This window comes from Chroicocephalus ridibundus, chromosome 9, assembly GCF_963924245.1.
Source record: "Chroicocephalus ridibundus chromosome 9, bChrRid1.1, whole genome shotgun sequence".
Taxonomy (NCBI): Eukaryota; Metazoa; Chordata; class Aves; order Charadriiformes; family Laridae; genus Chroicocephalus; species Chroicocephalus ridibundus.
In genome coordinates this window covers 47,248,837-47,267,077 of record NC_086292.1, presented here as the reverse complement: position 1 = coordinate 47,267,077, position 18,241 = coordinate 47,248,837, and the positions used below count along the sequence as shown (strand labels likewise).

The 18,241-nt window shown below is 49.1% G+C and overlaps 1 protein-coding gene across 1 annotated transcript in view; it reads left to right on the top strand.

Annotated features, from left to right (window-relative positions):
• LOC134520282 (immunoglobulin superfamily DCC subclass member 4-like) overlaps nucleotides 1-18,241 on the top strand; it is a 46,695-nt gene that overhangs the window by 25,568 nt on the left and 2,886 nt on the right. The window contains exon 2 of the mRNA XM_063345382.1: nucleotides 9,250-9,579. Coding sequence (XP_063201452.1) covers nucleotides 9,250-9,579 — 330 coding nt within the window. The remainder of the gene's footprint in view (nucleotides 1-9,249; nucleotides 9,580-18,241) is intronic.

Here is an 18,241-nt window from a genome sequence, read left to right as displayed (position 1 = left end):
ACAACAAATCGATAAATTATGATTAATTTAACTCTTAAATGGAAGGGCTTTGTGTACATGTGAAAATATAATAATGGACCGCTATGAAGTGAATGGTTTGGATCGATGTCCCAAAGCCACAAAGCCTCGTAAAGATTTGTTAGATGCAAAGATCTTTATATAATTAAGTGAAGTAGAGCTGTAGGAAGAGGGTATTTTTGTGTTGGCAGCATACTCCTCCACTGGTTTTGTTGCAATAACTGGGCTCCCTTTTAACCTTTCCAGGGATGCCCAGCTCACCTGCTTGCACAGATGCAGTTGGGAGGGCTCAACTGTATTTGCTCCCGTGTGATGCTTTGCTCAAAGGGTGTTTGGAGTGTGACCCTCCTAAAGCTTTAGAGCAATGCGCATCATCCTGAGAGCAAAGTATTTCTGTCTAAAATGCAGTTCTAGAGCTGTCTGTAGCTGTAGAGACAGGCCTAGGTTATGGGATGGCCAAGCCTGTGCTCAGCAGCCAGCTCCAGGGCATTTCCAGTGGTCTATGTGTGGCAAGAGCTGAGCTTGCCCTGCCAGTGCTCATCTTGTTGCCAATGCGTACTGGGACATGAGGGACACTACTGCGCTCCCGAGCCCAAGCTGGGTGACCATGACACTGCACACTCCTCCCCTCTATGCAGGGTGTGAGGGGATCGCCCCTGGCATGGCCTCGTACCCTACCCCTTGATGTGGGGATGGTGTGACAGTCTCTGAGTGCAGTCCTTTGCCACATGCGGTGCCGGTCTGGCACCCAGCTGCTCATGAAAGGCTGGGATCTGCTTAGTGACAGGGGATGATCTGAGAGTCCCTTGCTGCCAGCTGGATAAATATTCCTGCAGCAGTGGGAGATGCTGCATTATTAAATAAACCATCTAGCTTGCTTATATGCAGAATTAGGATAAGGCCTGCTTCCCACTGGCGAGCACTGCTCAGTACTGAAACAGCTCTGCTGTGCGTGGATATCAAGTGTTAATAAAATAGTCTTTCTGGCAGCCCCAGAGATAGTTTTAGGAGCCTTCTGTTCCAGAGAAGCTTAATGGAAGCTGAAGGTGTAACTTCCTTATTCTTAGCTTGTATGTATTGCTGTTACAAGGTGGAAATTTCCAGTAACATCTGGTAAGTGGACGGGAATGTAGGGATATTGACCCCTCCATCTCACAGGCCTCATTACGGTTGAGTGGAAGAATGTCTTCTGTTTTATTGTCCTGTGGGGAGGCTCAAGACCTGATGCACAAGGGGGTTTAGGTGCCCAGCTCCTCTTTCAGCCTCCTGTTCTGTGGAGATCATGGGAGTCGAGTGCTCCAACCTCCAGTTCTGCTTTCAGTGCTGATGTTGCTGAGCACCCAGAATGCAGACCTCGTCAGAGACCTCCATCCAGATTTCTTTCTGGGTCACCACTTGCCAAGTGCAGTTGCCCTAAAAACAAGCTGAGACCAAGCTATTGACTTTTAATTGTCAACGCATAAAGTTTCCAAGAAGAAAGAGGGCTTTGTGTTGCTTTAATGGGGACACAGAAGTATAGTCGCTCTTTGAATTAGACAATGAGAATGTAAGGATTTTCTACAGCACTAAGAGTGTCTGAAGAGCATCGGCAGAAGGTTACATTGAGCAGAACAATGGCACAGTAGTTGGCTTGCTGAGAGGTAGGAAAACCCTTTGGAAGAACTAACTCCACTTTTCTTCAGTGCTGTTCACTCCCGATTAAATGAGATTAATTGTGCTGTTGAGTTCCACGAGTTCAGCATCCAAAATAAATACATAAATTAAGACAGGCGACAGTGCAGAGGCTCAACTGCAGTTTGAATTCCTGCCACCTCCTGTGGGATGTGGAGGGGAGAGAGGAGCCCTTTCCTCTTACTGTCTGATATCCCGCAGAACACACACGACGACCGAGCGCTCTGCTCTCCTCGCCTGAGCCGCTTTCCTTGCTCCCGGGAAGGTTTTCTTTGGCTGGAGTTCTGCAAGGTGCACAAGCCAGTTCCAAAGTGCCAGATGTGTGTGGAATAGGAAACGCGCTGGCCGGGCTCCAGGCTGTGGGACCTGCAGCACAACAGCGGCTCCCCAGGAAAATCTCCGGCTGCCAAGAACTAGAAGTGATGTCAGCTCTGGAAGTGTGTCAGATTAGAAACCCTTGTACTTTGCTCTCTGTGAAGTATTAATCTCCCAAGGCCTGTGCTGTAATGGGTCCTGTCTAGCTCGGCGCAACTTTATTTGTTTTGGGCTGGAAGTGTTAGAGGGTTTTTGCGTGAAGGCACTGGAAGCTGTCAGTGGTTTAGCGGCTTTGGGTTGGGTCCCGTCCTTGAGCTGATCCTGGGGCCTCACTCACTTGTGCTAAAGATGGGCCTCCCCTGCCTTGAAGTGAAGGTCTAAGCCTTGTAATTGCCGGGCTGGGTGTTTGTAGGAATCATTGTGCCTTGGGATCTCGTATGTGCATAAATCTCTTTGACTTCCCCCAGCTGAATCAGTTTGTCGAAGAGAAAATAGTACATCTCCCCCAAATACTGCTTTTCTGTCTGTCTTTGGGACAGCCCCTTTGGGTGACGGCTTGCTTGGTGACAAGGTTGTGGCCATGATGGGGTGCTGTTGGGGTTGTCCTCGCGCTAGCCACAGCGTGCTGGGCTGTACTGTGTAGCTGGGGTGGGTTTATCTGCTGAGTTTATGGCAGTGCTGCATTTGGAGCTGGGGCATAGGCTGGCTGGCTGAACCAGCATGACAGTACTGTGTGTCCTTGTGGTGACGTGCCATTTGGGAGCTGGCACTGAGCTTACTCATGGACCTCACTCAGGGGCTGTGGATCAGCTGATTCCAGCTGTGCTAGGTGCTGCGCAAAAAAAAGCAGCATAGGTACGCCAGTGCACAGAAATGCATGCCTTTTGGTTTATGCCTGTATGTTTTGTTTTTAAAGTAATTACTAAACCACAGCTCATCCTCCTCTGAACAAAGCCGTTTGTCTCCTGTTGAACAGTAACCTTTTATTTGCTCGTGCTGTGTAACAGAGCTCAAGGACGTGTTTACTGTTGATAGCCAAAATTTCACCAACAACCATCTCTCTTGTCTAGGTCTTTCCTCCTCGATTTAGGTAGGTAAATCCCAGGGAAGGGAAATAACCCTATGTACAAGGAGACAAGTGGGGTTTTGTGGTGTTCTCAGCCATGGAGTGCAAGCTCCCAACAGATCTATGGGCTTGGAGTATTGTGTGGCTTGGATGTGAAAACACTGCTCTGAGCGTCTTGCCTCTGACCAAGTAATTGCGTTGTCAGCAATCTGCCAAACCTCACTGTGTTGCTAGCTCACACTTCACCCGGTTATTTATAGTTTTGAAATTAGAAAAACAAGAGAATTGAGGCGTTTTCCCCTTTGCTCAGTGGTAAGTTGTGCTGTTCCTGCCTCCATTTGATGTAGGGGAGTGGAGATCATAGGAGTGGGTTTTGGCTGTATGTGGACATGTGCCATTTGGGAAGGGAGACGTTGGCTGGTTTAAAGTGGATTTTCAGATGCCTGCTTTGGATCTGGATCAAGCCTGATGCCGGCAGGGGCTGTGCTCCTGTGGAGGGCAGAGGACAGCTCTGTGCCTTGAAGATTTTACAGTCTTTGTTCACCCTAAATGCCTTGGGTTTTATGCCACTCAACAGGAGACTTTTTCATTTACTTCACCGGGCCTGGACACTGGAGGTGGATAGCTGGCTGATGGAAGTGAGGAAATAGATGGGAGAAAAAGAACATTTTTCTCCTGGGCTGCTTTTGTGCGTTACATAGCCTAACGGTTAGCAACACGGGAGAGAGTAAAGATCACCTGCAGAGCCTGGGTCAGAAAATGTAATTTTCATGGAAACAAAGTGCTTTTAACTTGCTGCATCAAAGACCTTCCATTTCGGGCCATGCTGTATGTTTCCATACCTCTGTGTTTCACCATATCGCTGTGTGTGCATGTACATATATGTGGTATGTATCTATATGTAAGTATGTATTTGTACATACATTTATAATCTTGAATCTACCATCTGTCTTGGGATAGCGCAGCAGTTTGCTGGGCTTAGTGGAGTTTAGTATGAAGCCTGCTGGTTACCTGGGACTGGGTGGGCACAGACTGCTCTGTTCTTTCCTCACAAGCCACCGCTCTGCTTTTGGCCCCTTTTCCCTCGGAGAAGTATTTTGAGATGTTCTCAGTTGCGTTGGGTTGTTTCTGGGTAATTGGTAGACAAGCAGGTTTGTGTGCTGTGATGTAAAAGACTGCATTGCATATACATGTGATGTTGCCCACCATAGGGCAATGTTGTACAGTGTTCCCTGGCCTCAATTCGGAGATCCATGAGCTGAAAACCTCCAGTTCCACCAGGCTTTGACGCTTGAAGCTATATCCAGGAGGAGCCAAAGGCAAAAAGCTCTCCAGGTCCCAAGCACAGATCTATAGCTGAAACACCTGCCTTGAACTGCTATGTGGAAAGACCTTCCGGCTTCTGACTTGGAAGCTCATCTGTGTTATTATCGATATCCGTGGGAGTAGCTGTATTTGCTGTGTGAGGCAAGTGGCTGTTCTGGGTAGGCTTCACTGCATTCACTACAGCTTTACCTCCGGCAGGTAAGAGGGTGAAGGTGAGCAGAAGGCTGCGCGAATGTGTGCCTCTATGTTTAAACAGGATCGTATCCATTTCTGTCACTATATGATGAAGAATGGAGGTTGGAAAGAGTCGGCAGCTTCTGTAAGCACTTAACATTCCTGATTTCATTTGTCTTTGATCTCACTTGGAGTAATTTTACTCTCTTCTGATCCTTTCCCTTGAAGGGGCTTTTATCTCATTGTCAGGCTTGCTAATTTAGTGCGGTGTTTTGAACCAGACCTCCTCCTACGTTTCCAGAGCCTGGAAGGTATTTTTTCCTTATTCAGGGAGTCTTTATACAGTTCTTTGAACATCTTAGGACAAGAGTCAATTGTGGGGCTTTTTGCAATGCTAGTGGGTCCTGGTCCCTGCTGCCCCAACCTCTGTATGTGCAAAGGGCCTGTCCCCCAGAATTTGCAATATTTTGGGGCCAAAGGGGCAGGAAAGAGGGCTGGGTGATTCGGGGTAAGTCTGTGCTTACCTACGAGAGCAGCTTGGTATCAGTCGAGGGGTGCGTATGCCCAGCTGGAAGCCTCCCCGGGCTGCTTTAAGTGACAGACAGCGAAGGGTTGTCACATGTGTTTGACCTTGTCACGGTCTTCTACCAGGTGCTTAGTTTGAGCCCTGAGGATTGTGAGTACCTCTGGGTTTTTATTTGGCTTTTTGGTCTAGAAATATTTTTGGAGCTCCTGGAATAAAGGGCAGTGGTTGGAGTATGGTCACGAGCTCTCAGCATCGCGTGGAGCCTGCATTGCTTGATGACGCAGTAGATGCTTGCAAGTAGAAACATATTGATACCCTGGAGGTCGGTTGTGTATAAATGGTTTCTGCTGTTACTGGGTGGATTATGTGGTAGGAACAGGTTTCTGGGAAAGAAGCGACTATTGCTCTTTAAAGGTATTGTGCAATCGTGTGTTTATTGGTGTGAAGGCATGAAAGAAAGCACTTCCTCCTGTCAATAGCCAGTGAGGTGGTATTGTCATGACCAGCACAGCAAGTGCACAGAATATTAATGACAGAAACAGACCACTCTGAGTGCTTGTGAAGGATCCTCTGCTCCTGGTGTTAGTATGTTCCATGGTGACTGTGCTCCTGGGCTGTGGCAGAACAGTCACCTCTGAAGTTCAGTTTCAAATGCATTTTCCTCCAGTGGTCATTTCTCCTCTCTTGGTATGGCAGAGAGAGATCTGAACCGGGCCATCAGGCTTGGCATGGGTGAGCTCTGCAGTCTGGCGCTGAGTTTTGTAACTGGCCCTTTTTTCTGTAACATACCAACCAGAAGCTTGGATCCAGGTAGTCTTTGACTTTGGGAAGAAGAGCTGGGCGATATTTCAGAATATAGAAACATCATCGTATGTTTTTAAAAAGCAAATAAATCTTCTACTGTGGGTGCAAAGTATGGAGCTGTCTGTTCATACTCTGCTGCAGACAGGTTTGATTTTTAAGGAATTGAAGGTTGAGAGGCAGATAATTGCTTCTTACTGACCTGTGCTGGCGTGGGAAGCTGCACTGCAGATCTCTGCTCTATTCCTGGCTGCCTGAGCCAGCCAGCTGTCCCCTCGCGCTTCACCTTTCGAAGAGGAGGAGTATTTTCAGCAAAGTACCATTTTAATTGCTGTCAGAAGAAAATAGAAAATAGGACAGATATACGGGCTGTTTCCCCAAATGATGAACAAGAGCGTCTGGCATGGAGCAGGAGCCCGAGGAGAATCTGGAGGCAGGAGGACAGCCCATGTGTGCGGTGGCAGGGGCCATGTGGGGTGCCCGGCACACAGAGCCAGCAGATTCCAAGTGGCTATGCCCACCCAGGCCCTGCTGCGTTACAGGAGGGTCGGTGTTGAAGGAAGGTAAGAGTAGGCACGGGCAGTGATGGTGCCCATAATGCTGATGCTGCACAAGAACTGTCCGAGATGCGTTGATGTGTTGTTGCTGGCAGTGATGTGTAAAGGAGGAGTCAAGGGGAAAGATGTGAAGAGAAAGCTGGAGACATCGGTTAAGGGGACTGACTTGCGACCTGAGTTAATTCCTTGTTTCCTCAGTCTCTACTTGTGCTTCTAAAGACAACAAATTTAAGGAAAGGCGGAGGATTAAGACTTTAGCCAACAAAGTTTCAATATCTTTTGAAATAAGCTCCACATCACATGCCTCAGCCTTTGCCTTAGGAGCCCTACCTCCGTGGAGGTGGTGTATACAGGCTGACTAAGCCCCATGTGACATGGTGCCAGGAGCAGCTGCTATGGAGAGATCCCTTCAGAGAAGTGTGGGATGCTGCTCCTCCATGGATGGGGGTTCTCATAGCAGTGACACTGATGTGGCTCCGAGTGTGCCTCCTGTCCTTAGCTCAGCTGAGTTTTCCCCAGCCTCAGACTGTTAAGTCTCTCCTGTGTTTGGTCATGTCACCTTCTGCATATGTGTTTGCTGGTAACTTGCTCTGTGCTTTATTTCTCCCAGTTTCATACAGTTTGGGGTTTTTTTTTGTACTGGCTGTCTTGGATGGAAGGTTTCCAGTGGCAGTGTCTTTCCAGAGCATTTGGGGCAGCTTTTCAGCTTCATGTTTCCCTACTTTTAGTCTCTTGTGGAGCCAGTGAGTGAGTTTTGTAGCTTGCTGTGATCCTCAAAGAACTAGTCTTTCCTAGGAGACACAAATGGGCAGAATTGCTCTTACAGGAGGGCATTTGGTGAGAGTGGCATTTCTCAGCTTTCTCCCCGGCCTGAGGGGGCCAGGCAGCAAGGAACCTACCAAGGCTGTGCTGGCTGACAAATCCATCAATTACATTGCGGTGGGTTCACATTGGGAGCAAAATGGCATCTGCTGCTCCTCCCTGTGTCCCTTCCTGTAGACCGTGAGTTTGCAGCACAGTGGAAGCATCTGTGCAGGGAAACTTCAAATCCAGGGACTTGCAGGTGGCTCCGCGTCTGCTGTAGCTGCCCCTTTGTCGTGGCTGTGTAGCATGGTGTGAAATGGGCATCTCTGTGTCCTGCTGGGGTTTGGCTTTGGGGACTGGGAGATGTCCTCTGGATGTCCTAGTGAAGATGAAGGTGCTCAGGGCAGGATTTGTTTGGTCCTGTAACGATGGCAATCAACAGGCAGCAGATGGGTAGGATTCTCGTGTAGCCTCCTCGTTACTGAAGGGACATAGGTGGCCAAAATCAAGTTCCTGGCGGTCGTTCTGCAAACCAGCAATGAGGGCAAACCTGACAAGTTCCCATTGCCATGGGCTTGGTGGGCACCAAATCACCTCCGCGCAGGGGCAGGGTTAGGCCCTTCCTTTCAGGGGCACCTGCGGTTTCCGGCACACGCCTTGAAATAATTCCATTTCCCTGCGTGTGTAATTTTGTGTGTCATTGCCCCTAATTGCATACTTAACACACACTCTTAAAATGCAGCCCTTTTATCAGCAGTAGGTAGTAGCAGGTTTAATAGAGTGTTTGAATTCCTATAAAATTAATCTGTAGCCTTCTGCGATAGGAGATGGGCAGGGAGCCATGTGGTTCATATCCAGTGTTGATAAACTTGTTATAGAGGCAGGAAACATTTCTGATTGGAGCAGTGACAAAATAATTTGGAGCGGAGCCATAAAAAGAGTGGATGGTGATGGTTTGAGCGCAGCAGAGATTGAAATTGCTGGTGTGTGGAAGCAGCGCTGCCAGCTAACATTGACTTAGTGTCTCTGGAGAACTCTAACGGCAAATGCATTTTATTAATGGCAATATTCTTTTAGGAAATGCTGAGCCTTGTTTCAGAGGTGGAGCTCTCCTACAAGTACGTGGGTTTGGAAATCAGCCAGACCAAGACCTGTTCAGCTTAGCTTGCTGCTGGTCACTGCTCTGGCCTCCGGCTGCAGCAGGCAGGTTGCCTTACGGGCATAGTCTGGGTACTGTCCACTTGCAGCTGGAATATCCTTTTTTAGTGGGGAGAATGCATCCATGCATTCTCATTCTGGATTCACCTATATGGGATGAAATGATCGGAGACAGCAGGTCACACTTTTGGCCTTTTTTTTGTTGTCTTTCCTTTGAAATGAGTTTCCCACTATATGAACATCAGTGGGAGATGCTGTCTTTCTGGATTCCCGGCTGGGTTTGAGCTTTTACTGCCAGATCCCCCTGAGGGGGAACTGCTCCAACTAAGTTGCGGTCATTGGCATTGGGGTACCAAGCTGGGCTTGAATACCTGTGCTTGCACTTAGTTGTCTTGTGGGGGTTGATCAGCCTTGGAGGAGGCTCCGGTATGCAGGCAGGGGAGGGGGAGCCCTCCCCTGTCACGGGCAGCAGTGGCAGGTTGGGGCCCTTGCTGGATCTTCTGTGTTTGCTCTTGCTGTTGCCATCACTTCATCTTCTTCCAGTTGTTCTCTGCTTGAATTCATCATGGAAAAAGCAAGTGTGGGCAGAAGGGGTGGCTGCTGGGCGCAGCGTGGGGTGGCAGAAATGATGCAGGTGGTGCGGCCCTAGGGATGTGTGGTGGAGAATGCAGTGCACAAGTGTCATGGGAGGTGCTGGTCATCTAACAGGGCTTAATTTCACCCATTATCTCCAACCACAGTCATGGATAACCGTGCTTCCATTGCTGTGTAAAACTGGGTTGTGATTAAGCAAGGAAAGCAACTCCCACTGCAACGCTGTCTTTTCTTTGCAGGGAGGCTGCTGGAAGGGGATTCTCTGGAGCTGAGCTGTAGTGCTGGTCCTGCGAAGGTGATATTGGAGCCAAACCAAGGTGTGGTTTTGGACTGTAACCTGGCCCCTGCTGAGCAGGTGATCAATATCACGTGGAAGAAGAATGGATTTCCATTAGTGGAGCAGGAACATCTCCACATGCTTCCAAATGGATCGCTCTTCATCTCATCCCAGGCTGTGGTAAAGGACAGTAAATATCCTGAGAAGGCTGGCGCTGAGGGTAATTACTCCTGCGTGTCTCACAGCTCCCTAGGGGCTGTCACCAGTCAAACGGCTGCAGTCAGATTTTCAAGTAAGTGTTGAGAGTCTTTTGTTAACTTTCTTTTTTTCCCCTCCTGGTGTTTATACAGACCATCTGCCTCCCAGAGAGTTTGAGATAACGTGTATATGAAGTGAAATTCTATTAATGATGTGTAGGTGGGATCTGGGATTTAGTCCACAAATAAGCATGGGTCTCTTCCTGTTATCCCACTGTTAACATCCTGTTTAACTCTCCCAGGTAAGTGCCATCAGCCATGAATTAAAAACAGGACTCTCCTAGCTATCGAAAAGACAGTGCTTGTTTTTGCAGAGAGCTCAACGCTTCACAGCCCTGTGCCTGGGGAGGTGGCTGTGGGGGTCTGGCTATGACAGCACTGGCTCTCCTGGCCAAGCTTATGATGGGCTTGTTGCCCCAGTGACATAGATAAGGAGCACTGCGCTAAATCTGTGAGCCTCGGCTCAAGCTGAAGGGCTGGGTGATTGGGAAGTGGTTGGGAGAAAGCACACACTTCCTTTCTACTGCGTGAGTCACCTCTGGATGGCACGTGCAAGAATGCACCTGCATTACTTGCGTGGGGACAGCTGGAAGAACTGGCTGTGTTTGGGACAGGGCTGCTTGGATTGGTGTGCTGTGTGCTCCCAGCTCGACTGTGCTGAGCTCTTTATCCCATCCACACTCCAGAGGTGGCAGTGGGTGGCCTGCAGTTCCGTCCAGATCAGGATCTGCCCTGAGTGAAGAGTTACACTGATAAAAAGAGTCAATTACTGAGAGACCGTCAGGTGGATGTGGGTGGCCACTGGAGGGGCAAAAAGCACTAGAAGCAAGCCAGGCTGTTCTGGGGTGGTCCAAGTTCCCTTTTGTCCCTGCTCTCAGTAGCTGGCTTAGATCATAACAGGCTTCTAGGGGCACCTACTGTTCTCCTCATTTGGAATGTCTGGTGACTTTGACGGCTTCAGTGTATCTGAATATAGCCTTATGAAAATGATACAGGCTGTGAATATAGCTGGGAACTGGTGCATCAAGGGATGTCTTGGGATCTTTCATCTTCTGTGCTGTGAGGTCCTGAGGGACAGGATGTTGGACATCTCCCCTTCTGATGGCTTTTGTTTGTGAAGGCTTGGCTCTGCCTTTAGCGCAGTGAGTAGCGGAAGAGCAGGAGCCTAATCTTTGGCAAAGCTAAGCTCTCTGATGAGAGCCCAGGCTGGTGACTGTAGTGAGCGGGAGTGTTAAGGCTCTGTGTGTGTCTGGTGAAGCCGAGGGGAGTATCAGGGTCCCAGTGGGGACAGATGCCCTGAATTTCAGTTCCCAAACATGCTCTCTTAAAGCACAGTGCTGCTAATTTCAGGTATGGGAGGAAAGCAGGTAAGCCGAAACAGTTTTACAATGCTTTGGTGCTAGTGAGCATGTCCCAGCATGGAAGGATGTGTCCAGCACCCTGCTCTTCAGCCGCATTGTGCTGTGGGAGAAAGCAGTGTGCTCGGGGCTTCTGGATAAGGAAATCTTTGTGCATCAGCATGGTCTGAAATGCCTGTAATGAGATCCTCCCCTCCCACAGAGACCAAACTGTACTGTGGTGTTGAACTTGTGCTTCCAGGCAGCCTTCTACCATCATCTCTCTCTGTTCCTGACAAATCTTGCCAGACGCCATGGCTGGGCAAGACCCAGAGCTCCTGACCCCATGGCTGCCTCTCCTCTCCTCTCTGATGCAGGTTGCTGGGCTCTTCTTGTCCTTGAGTTTCTAATGGTGTGTTTGAGTGGTGTTGGCAATGCCAGAACTGCAAAAGGAGGAGCTTGAACTGAAATGGGCAGGCAGGGCAGGGTAACCTTTTCTGACACCTTTATACTAATCTGAATGTTCCCCTCCTGCAGTCCCAGTTCTTGGTGCTGGGCGCAATGCAAATGAGGAGCTCAGCAAATACTTTCCAGCCTGTCCTGCTGTGACAGGGTGGTCTGGTCCTGTAAGGACTTGGAAAAGCTCTTCTGTAAGGAGCTGTGAGCAAGTTCAACTGGAGAGCTGCAGGGAGGAGGTCATAGCCCTGAGCAGAGAGGATGTCAGCACTGGGAATGTGCTCCAGGTTTCACACGCTGGATTTGGCTATGCACGTTGGCTCAGCTGCCTCCAGGTCACTGTTGGTCTCTTCTGGGTTCCCTGGTGAACAGTCAACACAGTTTTGGGAGGAGCGTGGATGGGGCTTGTGGAGTTTGATGCTGAGCAAGGAATGTTGATGCCAGGGCAGAGCCAGGCAGCTGTAGCTCCCTCAGGAGCTGGAGAATGCAGCAGTAGGTGCCACTGGGTTTGCTCAGATGTTCCCAACAGGCAGAATTTACCCCATCTCAGCATGGTGCAAATCTCAACTCCAGAGGAAACTTCAGACAATGAAGAGCAGTGTGGAGGTGGTCTACGTGACAAAGTCTGTGGCTCCGCTTGGTGTCGGGACTGTTTTGTGGGGTGAATATCTCTTTATAATGGAAAAGATGAAAGAAAGGGCTCTGCAGGCTGTTTTTCATTTCGACCTCTGAGAACAACACTCCAAGATCTGAACCACTGAATCTTTGTGCAGCATTCAAGAATAAAATTCTTTTGTATTCAGAAATGGCTCCTGGAAATATTTTAAGTGTGAGAGTTCCAATAAACGATGCCTTGACCTCCAAACAGGTGAGGTTAGAAATTAATGCAAATACAGTAACACTTCTCTCTAGTACAGTGACTTATGTAAATATGGATGAATGAGCTGCATAGCGCACCACCGGGGCCGAGGTGCTTTGGCACTTGCTCAGAGCTGTGGTAGATGAAGACGCAGAGTGGATGTCCTAACACCCACTTTACACTGGGATGTATTTAGCCTCTGGTACCCCAGGCAGGGCGGTCCAGGTTTGGCCAAGTGTGTGTTTCAATCTGAGCGCTGTGCTGTGGAAACCAGCACTCCTGATGGCTTTTGTCAGATCAGGGGAAAATCTTTGACCTTTGCAACATGTCCTTTTCTGCTCAGAAAATGTTTAGCATGCAGCACCCACAGATTGCTGGTCACCCATCCCTCCTCGTCGCTCCTTTCAGTGATTTGTAGTGCCAGACAAATAGCTGGTTCCAGTATTTCATTAAGTGAAGGAATCCCTGAAGGCTGTGAAGATGGAGTCGGGGATCCTGCACGCAGATGCTGTCTGGGGAGATGGGAGACCTGGAGTAGAAGAGGTGTCATTAATCCAGGAGGATTTATTCAACTGCTCCTGCCCCAATCCCAGCCACCCTGAATTAGGATATATTCCGTTTTAGAGGTGACTCGTGTTGAAGTTTGCACCACGCCTCTTGCCCAGTAGCAATGGCTTGTGCCTCTGTTACGGACCTGGGTTTATTGTTTGGTGTCTCATGAGCGAAAATAGTGGAGATATCTCAAAACCAGGAGACTGACTTAAACTGCCCTTCGTTCCCCCTGGGTTTTTCCAGAGGAGCAACATAGGTGACACATCTCTCCATCCCATTCTGGGTTTCTCCAAGAAAAAGGGAATTTCAGGTGAACTCTCTCCTTGTGTGTACTCATATGTCTCCTTTTATTACCATCCGCATGGGGAAAGCGCTGCTCCTGTGGCACACACGCGCACCTAACATAACGTATTCATTTCTGAATGGAGAGCAGTGAGGGAATTGATTAATGAAATGCATCTCTCCCTTCCATTTGTTTTGTGGGTTGGGCAGAAGCGCTTGCTACATTAGCATTCAGCTGGTGCGAAGGAGGATTGTAAAGGCCTTTTTTTGTAATCCCTGCTGCTGAATACAGTAGTCTATCCAAGGCTGTTTACGTGTAGATGGAGTTACTCTTTGTGCCGATTGCCCTGGGCACTGCTCATCAGTATGGGGCAGTAGAAGAAAACCTGTTCAGCAGGTGGGATGTATTAACTCTGCCATCAGCCTGGGCTTCTAACCAGCAGTTTCCTTCCCTGAGCTGGGGATGAGTCTGCAGTCAGTCCCCCATGCACACCTCGTGGTGGTGGTGGCTGTGGCAAATGAGAAGGAGCGAGTCTGTGACAGCTCTTGGTGTGAGGGTTTCTGTGAAGCGAACAGCTTCTCAGGCTGATGAATTATGTTTGCAGGGTTCTCCAAGCCCTGTATGCTCCCACGTGGAAATACCGGGGGCGTTATTTTAGTTGTGGGAAGGTGTAGCTTTCTACCTGTTAATAACTACATTTGTGAAGATTTGTTAAAGCTGTTAATTTAGCTTAAACATTTTGTGCGAGGGAGGTTCTAGAAAATTACAGTAATTGTGACTGTCAGATGAAGACGTTTGCTGTGCCCGGAGGGAATGGCCCTGTGTTGCGTGGCTGCTGACAGCGAGTGCAGGAGAGGTTTGGTGCACCTGGAGGGACAGGCCACAGCAGGAATCAGCGCACACAGGCTCCCGTGATCCGCTCTCTACAAGGGCGGCGTCTCTTCTCTGTGATGCATGGTGTGTCTGGGATTTGAGGAATGGTAGACTGAGATTTACTCTTATTTTAAGGATATATTTTACGCTATTTATTTTGTGCATTCGGTGCCTAGGTGAGTGAAGGCCAGTGGCTGTAGGCAGAGCCAGGCTGGGCAGGGAAACCTCTAGCAGATGAATGCCCAGGCTCTGGATGATCCGCAAATGTGACTTTCAGATGCAGTTTCGAGTAGGTGGGGAACTGGCATCTGTGAAGACGCAGGAGCCAGCCCCGTACGCGTTAGCTGGGCAGCACAGGTCCTGTGCCGCCATATGGCCCTGCAGACCCAGCGCTCTTCTGGCTCTGCTTCCACTGCCTCGTGGGGCCGTGGCGAATCGCTCCCATGACTTTCTCTGCGTGTTTCCCTTCCACCCCCCCAGCCCGTTCAGAGGTGAGCTGTTCAGAGATGGGTTGTCTGGGCGGTGTACGTGATCTCAGTGGGGGCTGTAGTTGCCCCCATCTTAGAAAAACCTGCTAATAATTGTAAAAGATACAAAGGGGACAAGCATGTGGAGAGTCTGGGGGCAAAGCGCTGTGGGAGAGAGCAGCAAGCCCGTTTCAGAAGGCTGAATTCCTCGCATAGACTGCATTTTCTGCCTGGGGTGTAGTGTTGCTGGCTGGCAATCTTTCCAAGCTCGCGGCCTCCTGCACCGACCAGGCTGCTGGGAGAGGGGGAGGGTGCTGGGTTTCACCATACTGCCATCACCCCTGGGCTTGGGGCTAAAAGCCTTGGCACACACGGCTTTTCTCCAGCTGGGTTTAACATGTCAGCGGGGAGGGAGCTGCTTGCTCCATTCCTGAAGGCGCGGAGCCTGGTGCTTTGGCATGTCGCTGAGGGCAATTTGCTGTAATGTTCTTCACCTTCTCACCTGCAGTGGGTAATTTTTACTGAGTGGGCTATTAAAGTGTTCAGTGTAATCAGTGCAATGGGTCTGGGAGGTGTTTTGTGGCTCAGGATGGCTTTGCAAAGCTAAACCCTAGCTGAGGAGTTGAAAATAATGTCAAGTATGTACCTGTCGTCTTTGTTTCCCTTTTGCCCTCAAGCATCTTCTTTCCCTGCCTCCCTATGTGAAAACCTCTCACTTTGCAGTAGTCCCTTCCATCAGAACATGCTTCTTGGAAGAAGAACAGCCCCTCCTAAGGATTCCTAGGGTGAGCAGTGTGTTAGAGCCTGTCTTGCGCTCACTGTGACCAGCACGCACATCTGTTCAGTGCATCAGAGTGTCAGGACCTGCTTTCTAGTCCTCTCCTTCCACAGTAGGCTTGCCTTGCTCTGTCTGATTCTCTTCTTTCCTCCCAGCACCAGCTGCTTGCAGCACAGCACTGAGCCCAGGTTGGGTTGTGCTGTAGGTGCTGAACAAGTTGTTCTTCCTCTGTTCCACCCTGATACCCCTTGGGATGAGAGGGGAGGAACACAAGGGATGGCAGTATGCTGTGGTCTTGACCCCAAGTTTGTGCAGAGGATGCTTGTGGAGCAGGGATGAGCCTGGCCAGCAAGTCTGTCTTGGAGCCTTGCCCGTGCTGAGATCCAGGGTTCTTGTTTGGTCCTGCATCAAAGAAACCTTTTGACCGTTCTTATCTCATTTTGGTGTTGCTTTCTGTGCGCAAAAGATCCCTGTTCGTGTTCCCTGTCCTCTCCTTGACCGCTGAGGCTGCAGGCTGCTTTCAGAGCTTGCGGAGGTGACTGTCCTCAGCGATTCCCACTATTCCTATCCTGATCCTCTAAAAGGAAGATGACTGAGCTGCTCAGCCTCTGAATCCCACCCCAAGAGTTATCATGAGAAAGCACGAACAGACAAAACAAGGTTTGGTCTGCATTGCCAGAGTTGAACCTTTGGCACCCAGTGAGCCTCTGCTCAGCTGTGACTGAGTCCCAGGGAGCTGTGACTCTGCTTTGGAAGCCTGGCTGTTCCTGCATGCCACTCGGAGCAGGAGGGGCGCTGAGCTTCCTAATCAGGGTCGCTGTTTAGTCACGCTTCTCCACATCCTAATGAGAAATCTGTCACGGGTGCATTTCTTGGCTCTTTGCTTTTGAAGAGCCGTTCTGGAGCCCGGCGCAGCAGGTAGATGGGTCTGGGTGGAGGTGAAGGGCAGGATCCAGTTCTCAGCAGGGAATTTCAAGCTTGCAGATGCAGGTGTAGCAGGCGATGGGGAGGAATAGCTGGCAGCCCCTTGCTTTGGAACAGGTTATTGTCTGGTTAACCCTGGGGAGCCCAGGAGGCACTGTCACCTTTTGTACTGCTTTGAGTTTCATGTGAAAATGTGCAGAGGTAAGCCTGCCTCACTAAACGTCCTGCATCTCTTACCAAACTGTACAAAATATACAGGCATGCAGCCGTAAGGGAAAGCAAAGAGAGTGGGGAGCTGCCTGCTGGGGTTTATGGAGCCTTTTCACCACTATTGGTGACAGTGGCAGTGCTGTTGATGTACACCATGTGGTACTTAAGTTCTCCAGTCTCTGCAGACTGGTCTAAAGCTGCTGTAAACTTTGGGACCTCATCGTGTCAGCTTAGGTGATGCCACTTCATAATGAACAGAAGAGAGACAGGTGACCTGACATGAAGCAGAGATACCCATGGACTTTTGTCTTTTTAGAAGGATTCCTGCCTCCTATCATGGCCTTTCCGGGTACATGGCCCTTTGGAACCTGCCAAAGTATTCTCATTTACACTTACAGGATGAAAAGGGAATAACGCGAAAAAGCATTAAGGATATCTGCTGCCAGGAGAAGGTTGTTTTGATGGTGCCATCCTGAACGTGCGCTGGCATATGATAGATTTTCTTTTAAACTCTTGGGTTCAGCAAGTTTTACTGACATGAGCTTAAAAGATCTTGTATTCCATAGAAATTGTGTTAAAGTGGTCTGCAGTGTATATTTGAAAATACTAAAGCGGTTGACTGAATTGGGGTCTTACATATTAATGTCTTTGTCAAATTTTTCCAGGAAAACATTTTTCATTGCCATTTGTATTGAATTGAAAAACCAGACTTGGCGGACAGCTGGTGGGAGAATTCAGTCTGTAGCTGCTGTGGTGAGCAATGAGTTGCTTTAAACATGTGATAACTATTTAAATTAAAGAAAAACACTAATGACAGCTGAGAATACGCTGAGGTTGAAATGGGTCATGTAAAAGCATTTGGTTTTTCAAAACTGTACATACTTTCTCAAGCTAACAGTGCAATAAGGTATGTTTGTGTGTGCGATGCAAAGAAAACTTCACTTTTGGAATCCTGTAAAATTGAAAGCATTGATGGATGTTCTTGGGAAGAGGTGGTGGGACAAGCATGTGATTGTGTTGGAGGACCAGGAGGTCACTTGGGGTCCTTATAAGCACAGCGCTGTGCTTGGCCCAGCAGTCCAGCCTGTTTTCTGGCTTAAATTTATGTTTATTGTGCCATGTTCAGGATTTCTGGCACTTGTGTTGTAGCATTGCTGGATGAATTTGTACAGCAGGGTGGGTTTAACAGCAAAGGCGGTTTAACAGAGACTTATTGAAAACAGGAGCCAGTTCTTCTGGTAGAGAAGAATACAAGCTTTCTGCCCCCATCCAGGAGGCTGCATGCATATTCAAAACTCCACTGTGTGACTGAGATGCCTTCGGGTTATGGTGTTGATAGGGCAGATGCTGACAGCCCCAGGGGGAGGGTTTCTGCTCCGCTGAAGTCAGCGGGGTTTTGCTGCTTGCGTGGAAGGGGAGGAAGATCAGGCAGCTGTGTATGAATGATGGGAAGGGTGCGGTCCAAGAGTAATCACAAATGTTAGTGCTTTGTCTCCGAAGCGAGTTCAGCTTCTCTAGTATAGAAAGAAGCATATAGACAGGGGTGAGCCTTGGAGAGCAAACAAGTGTCCTGGCATGGATGAAATCTGCCCTCCTCCTCTTAGCAAGGCTGTGTCTGTATCCCCTTGGTTGCATCTCACCTGTTTCAGTAGGATGAAGTTGGTTTCTGCAGGCAAAGCTGGTCACTATGGAGGAGGACGATCATAACTCTTACAGTCTCTCGCCCTAGTCTCCAGCATTGCCAGCCTGTGGGCAGCTGTTTTGTGTAAGTAACTTGACATCTGGCTTTGTTCTTCCTCTTGCCTTGTTTTAATTTCCTGTGGCTGCGGGAATGCCACAAGGCAAGGGGAAACTCTCGTTTCTCAGGGTTGTGGCATTTCCCCTCTCTTTCTCATTCTACATGTCCTTCCCAAATGGAGCAAGTGAATTTAGGAGGGCAGCTGCTGAAACCAGCTAAT